Source organism: Pogona vitticeps, chromosome 3 (genome assembly GCF_051106095.1).
Source record: "Pogona vitticeps strain Pit_001003342236 chromosome 3, PviZW2.1, whole genome shotgun sequence".
Classification (NCBI taxonomy): domain Eukaryota; kingdom Metazoa; phylum Chordata; class Lepidosauria; order Squamata; family Agamidae; genus Pogona; species Pogona vitticeps.
Window position 1 is genome coordinate 89,416,249 of NC_135785.1, and position 9,922 is coordinate 89,426,170.

Consider the following 9,922-nt stretch of genomic DNA (forward strand, 5'->3'; position numbering starts at 1 on the left):
ATTAACAAGAAGATTGCTGTGTCCGGTGAACAGCTATTTATTACCACCTGCAAATATAATAAGGCAAAACTCGCAGGGGTCAGTTGAAACATTTTCTTTGTGGAATTTAAAAACCAAGTGCCCTCCAGCAAATGTGCCAGACAGCACCCTACACACCTCCACTGCTGAAGAAAATGGAGCCAATTACTGTATGTACAGTATAGCTTTACGATGGTTAGCCTGTGAAGTCAGTCTACAATTTTACCATCTCTACAGCGGACCCTTCACCCGCCGTTTCTTCGGTCACAAGGTCGGCCCGGTGTTTGCGACATCTCTCGGCACCGCCGTAAAGCAGACGAGGGGTGTGGCTGGCGGGAAAAATAGGGCGCCCAGAAAGAAGGGCGGGTGGAGCGGCGCGCGCCGGGTGGAGGAGGAGGCGGGTGCGGGCGCGCGTTCCTCGTAGGCGATGGGGCTGCTCGAGCTCTGTCGGGACGCTTTCGGCGCCGGCGACCTGTACGAGGTGCTGGGCGTGAGGCGCGAGGCTTCAGCGAATGAAATCCGCCGGGGCTACCACAAGGTTTCCCTTCGGGTGCATCCTGACCGCGCTGACCCGGCCGACAAAGAGGAGGCCACCTTGCATTTCCAGGTACCGGGGTGGGGGGTGGAGAGTCTCGGGGCGCGGGAAGTCTTGGCCACCCCACATAGTCCTCCCCCTCTGCTTTCTAAGGATGCCACCCTTCTAAACAACCCTCGCATAGTTTCCCGAAGGGGGACAGAAAGCCAACCGGGTGAAGTCTTTCCCGTCGGAACACCTCGCGTAGGGAAGTTGGTGCAGGTGGGCGTTCAGGGAAGGGTCGGGCTCAGCTGGCGAGGGGAGCGGCGGCGTGGGTGGTGTTCGCTGCCGTCCCGCCGGCTCCGACTTAGGGCGACCCCCACGAATGAATGAGATTCCCCCCCTCAGGGACAGGGTGCCGGAGTGTGGGCTGGAAATGGATTGAGCTTTCGTGTTGCTTTTGTTTGCCGCCGCTTTTTTTTAAGGTGGTGTTTCTTTAATCCATTTTAGTAACTGTATGTTTGGGGGGGAGTCTGTGCAGTCAAGTCGGAACCACATATAACGACCCTCACAGGGCTTGCAAGGCAACATATATATTTAAGGAGAGATTTTACCAGTTCCTTTCCCTCAATGAGTTTCCATTGTTATTATACTCAAATGCACTCCTGCTTTGGCACTTTCTTCTTCCACTTTCTCTAAAAGTCATTTCTAGTCATTCCTGCTTACTGCAAGTAAAATAGTGTCATCTGCATCTCTTAAATAATTTGTGTTCTTCCACTAATTTTCATTCCTCCTTTATCAGAATCCAATCTGGCTTTTCTGTTTGATATTTTCTGCTTCCTGATTAAACAGATAAGGGCATAAAATGTACTCTTGTCTGATAAATTTTATACCGTCATCTGTGCACTCCCTTCAGTCTTTCCCTTTGCCTATAGGAAACTATTCTATCTCCATATTCTATCCTAATGGTAGCTTGTTGTCCACAATACAGGTTATGCATTAAGACAATCAAGTGTTGAAGTGCACCAGTTTCTTTCAGAGCAACCCATAGTTTCTCATGATCCACAAAGTCAAAGGTTTTGCTGTAGTCTATACGTAAACTGATCGTCTTCTGAAATTCTTTGGTGCACTTCAGTAACCAGCAGATATTTGAAATATAGTCTCGAGTGCGCCTTTCTTTTGAGAATCCAGCTTGAACATCAGGCATTTCTCACTCCATATAAGATAAAAGCCTTTGCATTATAGCCCCGAATTACCGGTACTAAATCTTGCCTCAGTATTAAAGCTACTTCATTTTTTCTACAGTTGTTATTTCCAGAATAGAACACTTTGTAGTTGTTTGACTGAAAATGTCCCATTCCGGCTCACCGACACCAAGCATTGTTTCTTCATTCTATTTCTTGCTTTATGCTTTCCAGTTGACATTGTTTCATACTTTTCACATTCCATGTTCCAATTGTATATGTTGTGCAGCGTTGGACTTTCTTTTCACTTCTCTGTACGTCAGCCACAAATCGCCTTTCAGCTTTTATCTAGTTGCATCATTAGTGAAAGAGCTATTTATACTTGTTCTTTGCTCTTCCACAGTAGTTGATTCAGTGCTTCTGATCTGGGAGTCTCATCCTACAGCATTGTCTCTTGTTTGATTTTGGGTTGTCTTATCATGGGGTTTTCATGGTAAGGAAAGTGTAAGAGGGGTTTACCCCTGCAACCTTCTGTGCACTACTAATAAAAGTTAGCTTTAATGTCACCACCATTGCTTCCTCCACCAGTGTCACTTTCAGTTACCGCTCCTGCCCAGTTGGTGCCACATTCATTCCCAATGAACTATCCATTCTCTTCTGCTGATGCAGCAGTTACTTTTGATAAAAGTTTTATTGTCTCAGTTGTGATCATTGCACCTTGGGTGACCTTGCTAGGAGTCCAGGCTCACAATGGAGTGTGGCCTCCTGAGAGTATTGCTCTCAGTTTTTCTGACACACTCAAACCTTCGCCATGTTAAGATGTGCATCCCAGAAGGGTTCTGTGATTAGTGCTAAGCGCCAGCTCTGGTCATGAACATTTTATAGTTGTGAAGATCCATACAGCTGGAAAAGAACTTTGGAGATCAGTTGCTCAGTTTAGGATCCAACAGGATTGGATCACAGGGCTGGATCTAGATTTAGGGACACACAGTCTTTCCAAATTTTGTTGATGATGATAACATTATAATAGCATAGTGCAATACAAAGTAGACATTTAGAGAAGAAGAGGAAAGGAAGGGGTGGTTGTTTACTACTGAGTTGTCTTCTCTCTCAGATCCTAGGTAAGGTGTATGCAGTGCTAAGTGATAAGGAGCAGCGAGCTCTGTATGACGAGCAGGGGATTGTGGACGAGGAGTCAACGGTGCTGACCCAGGACCGTAACTGGGAGGAGTACTGGAGGCTACTCTTCAAAAAAGTAGGTAAAAGTTGGGTTCTGCGGGGCTGGTTGTCCAAAAGACAAAATTGCCAACATTTTCTAAGGCCAGAATCCTCTTCAGCTAGACAGCTCATGCACTGGACCACAGGGTAAATGATCTGACATTCACTGCTCCTATAAATCCCGTACTTCATTAAGTATAGTGGAATATAATAAATGTGTTAGTCTTTAAGGTACCACAGGACTTTTTGATCAGTATTCTCTTGCTCCATTCGACAAGAATGGTGCTCTGTTGCTCTCTGGGGTTTTCCCAGAGCTTGCATAAGCAGCTGTCCTGTAGCAGTGGTCCCCAACCTTGGGCCTCCAGATGTTCTTGGACTACAACTCCCAAAAGCCTTCCGCACCAACTCTGCTGCCCAGGATTTCTGGGAGTTGAAGTCCAAGAACATCTGGAGGCCCAAAGTTGGGGACCATTGCTCTACAGGGATGCTCTCTAGCTTGTTCAGCAGCAAGTTGAGCAATCACAGAAGCACAGTCCACAATGAACAGGAAACTGGCCTTTTTTTATGTGTGTGCTATAGACTAGAGATGGGGGCATTCATATTCGTAAATAAATACAAGTATCCCTGTCTCAGCTGCACCTAATGTGAGTTTGGGCTCCTGGACCAGCCCATCCAGTCACATGTCTTGGTGCCATAAAGGTCCTGCTCTTCCCAACAATTGTGGCAGTAGCTCCTCTATCTCCCTGCTTGGCTGGCCACTCAGCAGTCATGCAGGGAGACTCGTCCTCCAGCCCCCTGCCTAGAGTATTCAGCCAAACGGGGATGGCAGAGCTACTGCAATTGGTGGGAAGAGCGGGACCTTCACAGTGCCAAGACATGCGAGTGGATGTGGCAGTCCCAGGGGCTGGACCCACGTTAGGTTCAGCTGGGATATGGATATTCGTATACATTTACGAATACAAATACCCCCATCTCTACTCTAAACTAACACTGCTACATTTTGGGAAATGTAAATGGTATTTTTATCCTATTCCTTGCTTTTGTTCCCTAGTGAAATTTGCTATAGTGCACTTATAAAAATATATTTTTAAAAGAGGTACAGCACTATTGTTGCTGGAGATTAGATGTAGTGGGAAAGAGGGACAAATGGCTGAAATCTCCCCTTTGGTAAGCACTTCTATTTTGCCAATAAGAAAATGAGAATCAATTAATAAATATAAATTCCACCTGCTTCTGGCTGTCTACTTTTGCATGCACAGCATATTCCTCTGTAAAGGCTCATACATGAACCTAATTTTTCCATTAGAGGGGAATGTAATTTTTAAGTAGTTATGGATGAAAAAATAGCTATGTATATGCTGTGTAACTTCACATTGAAGGAAGAACATTGTTCATGGAATTTATATCTTTTGAAAATTTATTAGATAACTGTAAAAGACATCGAAGATTTTGAGAAGAAGTACAAAGATTCTGCGGAAGAACTAGAGGATGTTAAAGCAGCATATGAGGACTTTAAAGGAGATATGGACAAAATTATGGAATCTGTGCTGTGTGTTGATTATACGGATGAACCCAGAATAAGAAAGATTATCCAGCAGGCCATTGACTCTGGAGAACTTCCATCCTATAAAGCCTTTGTAAAAGAGTCTAAGCAAAAGATAAATGCAAGGAAAAGAAGGGTATGTTTGCTGGCAATAAAATATAAAGGGGAAAATGTATAATTGAATGAAATTCTTAATGTTTTAGACATATGTCTGACATGTTTTTGATTTTCATTGCATGCCAGCTCTTCAAATGTAACACCTTTTGAGGTTTTCTAAAATTGAATCCAGACCTCTTAATTTTTGTGTTGGCCCTGTTCTATTTCCCAGTTGGAGAAAGGGTAGAAGAGCTCCCTACTTGCACCTCTTCAACTTGGAGGCTATCCAGGAAATACATACTTAAGGCATTACTACTTGTACACAACTGAGCAAACCCACCACATTTCAAACAGTCTTATGGGAGAAGAATCCTAAACATTTTTGCTCTATTATAATTATGAAGCCTCAAATGAATCTTTTGTAGAATTTCATTTCATATTTAGGACACAGATTGCATGATCATCATTTAATGCCTACTGTGATGTTGCTCTTTGCTCTAGGACCTATATCCAGTAGCAGTATTCAAACTGTCCTAGGAATTAGTTGAAAAATGCATAAATACTTCTAAAGGATTTTTAAAATTTGTTAAGGGCATGTCTATTCAGCCCTTTTCAACTAGTTCCCAGAACATTTTGAGTAGTGTTATGCTACAAATCAAGAAGGGTTGGAAAATAAACTATTTACTGTTTATTGCATGTTGATTCTGCTGTTGTTGGCTATTGCAATAGAATACTTGCCTAGGAAAAAAGCTCAAGATTAAACAGCCATGTTATTATTTCAGGCCGAAAAAGAAGCTAAAGAGGCAGAAAAATCCAGAGAAGAACTAGGTCTTGGTGAAGGTGAAGATGACCTGAAAGCACTAATTCAGGTAAGGTTGGAGAAAGATAGGATTCACTATATCTAGCAATACCCTTTACTGAAAAAAACCTGATTTTTAATTATTTAAACTTATTTGTATTGCAAAATTAATATTAATATTCAGCATTAGGATAGTTTGAAAGCTAAAATGAATGAGATCCTTTATGGATTTGTATTTTAACTTGGGTTATATTGTATATTTTTATAGTAAATTATGTGGGATCTTAAGTGAGCAGTAAGACAGACACAGTTATGATAATCAAATACTGTAGTTCATGAAAGTCCAGAAGAAACTGCAAAGATATTTTAGGAAGTCTATCGGAACAGGATGAGAAACCAATAAAGTGGCAAATAGTAGCTGGCAATAGGATTGAAATTTTGGAAGTTGGACTTTTTGACAGATTAAAAAATAATTGATTTTTAAAATCCACCCTGGTTGGCAATGAGCAAGTGTAGAGTTATTCATGGTAGAACAAAAAGTCTTTTTTTCATATGTATGATGCTGCTATCTGGGTCATACAGTGATCAGGCCATTGGCTATGCCAGGGAATTCACATGCCAGCAGTATGAAATCTCACTTGCAATTAGCTTCTCATCCCTGTTTTTATATTTTTGTATTGTTTCATTTGAATATTGTAAGCCACCATGGGTCCTTTTGAGGAAAAATGAGATATAAACATTTGAAATTTAAAGCAAAATAGAAAGAAATAAGGAACAGCAAACTGGTAGTCATTCTATCTGCAGTGATAGAATTGTATTTTCTTCTTCCTGGTTTATTTGGGACAGTATTTTTCGTGCTTAATAGCAATTTAATATTTTTAGTTTATTGTATACACATTAATGGATAACTCAGTGGTGTTGGTCTCTGGCTGCAGAGTCAAAGGTTGGGAGTTTGATTCCTCACAGTTCCACCTTGACAGGAGCTGGACTTGATGAGCCATAGGGTCCCTTCCAACTCTGTAGTTCTAAGATGATGGTTTGCAGTTGTTTCTTCTTTTCAATGATTCTGATAAAGTACTGAGCCTTTTATATTAAAATCTAATGAAACATTTGTGAGCTTTTTTATCCTGTGTTTGATCTATTTAACAGAAGAGAAATGAAAACCGAAAAAGGGAAATGGATGACTTTCTGACTCAGATGGAAGAAAAATATGGAAATAAAGCCAAAAAAGGAGGAAAGAAAACAGCGTCCAAGAAAGGAATAAAATGACCAACTTTAACATCATTTTAGGAATGCCAGGTATTAAAAGATGCTTTCATCAACACATTGCTGTAGGATAGAAAAGACATCCAGCAAAAGAGACATAAAACAATAGATGCCAAGAAACTCCTCAAAGTGCTGTGGGATTCTAGATGCTGTCTGACAGGATTGCAGCGGTCAGAAAAGGTTGCTATGAACAGTGAGGATACTCTTGATACAGAAAACTTTCTATCAAAGTCTAAAAATAGTGCTAACCTGTATTTTTGCAAAACATTACTGATTTTGGCAATAGTTAAGTAACTTTTTAAAACGCTTATCAAATGAGGCAAATTTTGCTTGCTGAGGTTTTAAACACTTGATAAAATAAATAAAAGATGTTTTTGAAGTGTATGAAAAATTATTCTTACATGAGGAATATATATGGCTAACACAATTTGGGATGATCTTTCCATAAAGTTCTGTAAAGGAAAACACTGATAAGATATAGCAAGTAATGTTGTTTAGTATAATAGAATTATCATATAATTATCATAGTAAGCCTGTTTGAAGGACTTCATAAAGAGTATCTGTGCTACAGAAAATGACTATGGCTCAACTTGAATGATTTCAGTCGTGCTGTAAGTGGTAGTTTCATTATCAGAGTTGCATGTACTCACATCTATTCAAGTGAATTATCCTCATTTATTAACGGGGAACAGAGTGATGTACATTTAGTTAATATTTATACATGTTGAAATTCATAAGGGCCCCTAAAATTGGCCAGATGCATCTTTATTAATATTTATAGGAATATTATCTTCATGTGGCCTAGCCACTTGCATAAAAGAGCGGAATTAGGGCAATCCTTCAGCAGATTTGTTAAAATATCAAGGAATTTCTTTCCTATAAATTGCAGTTCTCAGACAAGGAGGATTTCCCCTGTTAAAATTGCCCTTCACACAATGAAACAGGGCCCGCTGGAGGTCTCTTTCTTTTACTATACGAAGTGCCTTCTGTTGTCTTTCAGTCTTTTGCTGTATTTGATCTGAAACAGTACTACCTATGGTGCTTTGCCAGAGCTAGGCACCAGAACAACCATCCCCAACAACTGAGGGCTCATATCTGCCTCCCAATTGTAGAAACAGAGATCTTACATAGCTGCAGCATAGTATGCTAGAGCTCTGCAATCAGCTGTGTGACATCCGGTGAAAACTACTGCTAATATTGGAAATCTTCAGGTGGTCTTCACTGTTCCTCAGCAGTGGGCAACTCTACCCCTCCAAATTTATGACTCCTACAACCTTCAGCAGCCCTAACCATCATCTCCAACAGTAAAGCACCTGTGGTCCGAGATATTATGTTCCCCAGCCCTATAATCTACCAAACCTGATTCTCAGCCTGGAGATAAGTGGTGCTAGCAAAAACCTTCACGTTTACATAAAGTTTTAGTTAATCCTCGAAGTCTTTCTTTCACAAATTTATTAAAGGCTTCCAAAAAATTCACTTTCAATAAGAATTGCTACTGAATTTATTAATGATCCATGGTAAGGAGCAGAACTTGCTGACTTGATGATGCACTAACTGACCAGTTCTGCCATGAACACTATTCACATGTCCATGACTTGATCAATCTGGCATGGAAGAAACCTTCCATGTGCAGGGCCTGTCCTGCCTTGTTGCTCAACATGGTTTTCTTGACAAGTTGTTTTTCCTTTCAGCACCAAGAGAAGCCACAGATTTTGCAGGAGAGAAAAAGGCTGGACACACACAACTCCTAGTTCTCATGGTAGCAGCAACAAGCACAAGCAGTCCCAGTTGCCAGGGAGAAGGTACAAGCAGAAAATAGCAAAGGACTCAAGTGACTGTTGTCTTTGTAGCTCTTCAAATCCTGAAAGTCATGGCCTCAATGGAATGCTAGTGCCTTCCTTGTCCTGGCCTGTGGAGATTGTTTTATATATCATACTTTTAAAAATTAAGAAGTATTGGAGAAGGTTATGTGGTTTCAGTTTCATTTGGTATTAAATGTTTTGTATAGTATGATTTATCTACCTATCTCCTGAGAAATCTATATGTGGGACAGGAAGCAACAGAACTGGATATGGAACAACTGATTGGTTCAAAATCGGGAAATGAGTACAACAAGGCTGTATATTGTCTCCCTTTTTATTTAACTTACCGTATATGCAGAATACATCATTCGAAAGGCAGGACTGGATGAATCCCAAGACAGAATTAGGATTGCCGGAAGAAGTATCAACAATCTCAGATACGCTGATGATACCACTCTGATGGCAGAAAGTGAGGAGGAATTAAAGAACCTCTTAATGAGGGTGAAAGAGGAGAGTGCAAAAAATGGTCTGAAGCTCAACATTAAAAAAACTAAGATCATGACCATTGGTCCCATCACCTCCTGACAAATAGAAGGGGAAGATATGGAGGCAGTGACAGATTTTACTTTCTTGGGCTCAATGATGAGAAGGGGACGACAGGATGCGATGGTTGGAGAGTGTCATTGAAGCTACCAACATGAATTTGACCAAACTCCAGGAGGCAGTGAAAGACAGGAGGGCCTGGCGTGCTTTTGTCCATGCAGTCACGAAGAGTTGGACATGACTTAATGACTAAACAACAACAACATAGTATGATTGGTCGCAAGACCAGATAGGAGGGGTGTACATTAAAAAAAATAAATGAAAAAAATGAAAAAACACGGAAGAGTAGGAGAAAAGAACCACCACCCCTTCCCCATCATGAACTTTAAGATGTGTTAGGTAAGAAGAAGAAATTTCAAATGTAACAGAGTTACATTTCTTCAAAGAGAATTTAAACCTGTTGCTCTGCTACTAGTGAGAGCTGGTCTGCAGTCAGGAATTGCACCGCTGGAGGTACCATTCAATACATTGGTTCCACCTCTTAATGAGAAGACCAGCCTCCAAAGGTGGAACAGTTCCACCTCTACAAAAATGTTTTACAGCCCTCTTTAGAATTTCCATACTAGGACTATATATTCCAATATACTGATGGGAACCACTGTATTACAGTACACTGAGACAGTGAAGACCCAGGTTCAAATTTCCCTCTACCTTGAACTTCATTCTGTTGAGCTTACCAGTCTTTTAACCAAATCTCTCACAAGTTTGTTGTAATGTTAAAATGGAGGGGTGTGAAAGCTATGTGGTATACTAACCAGCTCCTGGGTGGAAATGCAGACTGAAAATACAATTAAATATTCTGAAGACTAGTTTCGAGAGGCTACCAACCACTAAATCCAAGAGCCAGGCCTCAACCTTGATCTTTAATTACAATTCAAA

The 9,922-nt window shown here is 40.8% G+C and overlaps 1 protein-coding gene across 2 annotated transcripts; it reads left to right on the top strand.

Annotated features, from left to right (window-relative positions):
- The first annotated feature begins 359 nt into the window (after window positions 1-359).
- Window positions 360-8,655, top strand: DNAJC9 (DnaJ heat shock protein family (Hsp40) member C9). Of its 2 annotated transcripts, XM_020783185.3 has the most exons (6): window positions 360-625; window positions 2,831-2,971; window positions 4,359-4,613; window positions 5,356-5,442; window positions 6,522-6,671; window positions 8,330-8,655. In XM_020783185.3, exons 1-5 carry the CDS (start codon window positions 446-448, stop codon window positions 6,639-6,641), a joined length of 783 nt encoding a protein of 260 aa, XP_020638844.1. In that variant the 5' UTR covers window positions 360-445; the 3' UTR covers window positions 6,642-6,671; window positions 8,330-8,655. The 2 variants fall into 2 exon arrangements, with proteins under 2 accessions (XP_020638844.1, XP_020638843.1); XM_020783184.3 differs by lacking the exon at window positions 8,330-8,655 and having other exon boundaries at window positions 361-625; window positions 6,522-7,029.
- The last annotated feature ends 1,267 nt before the right edge of the window (window positions 8,656-9,922 follow it).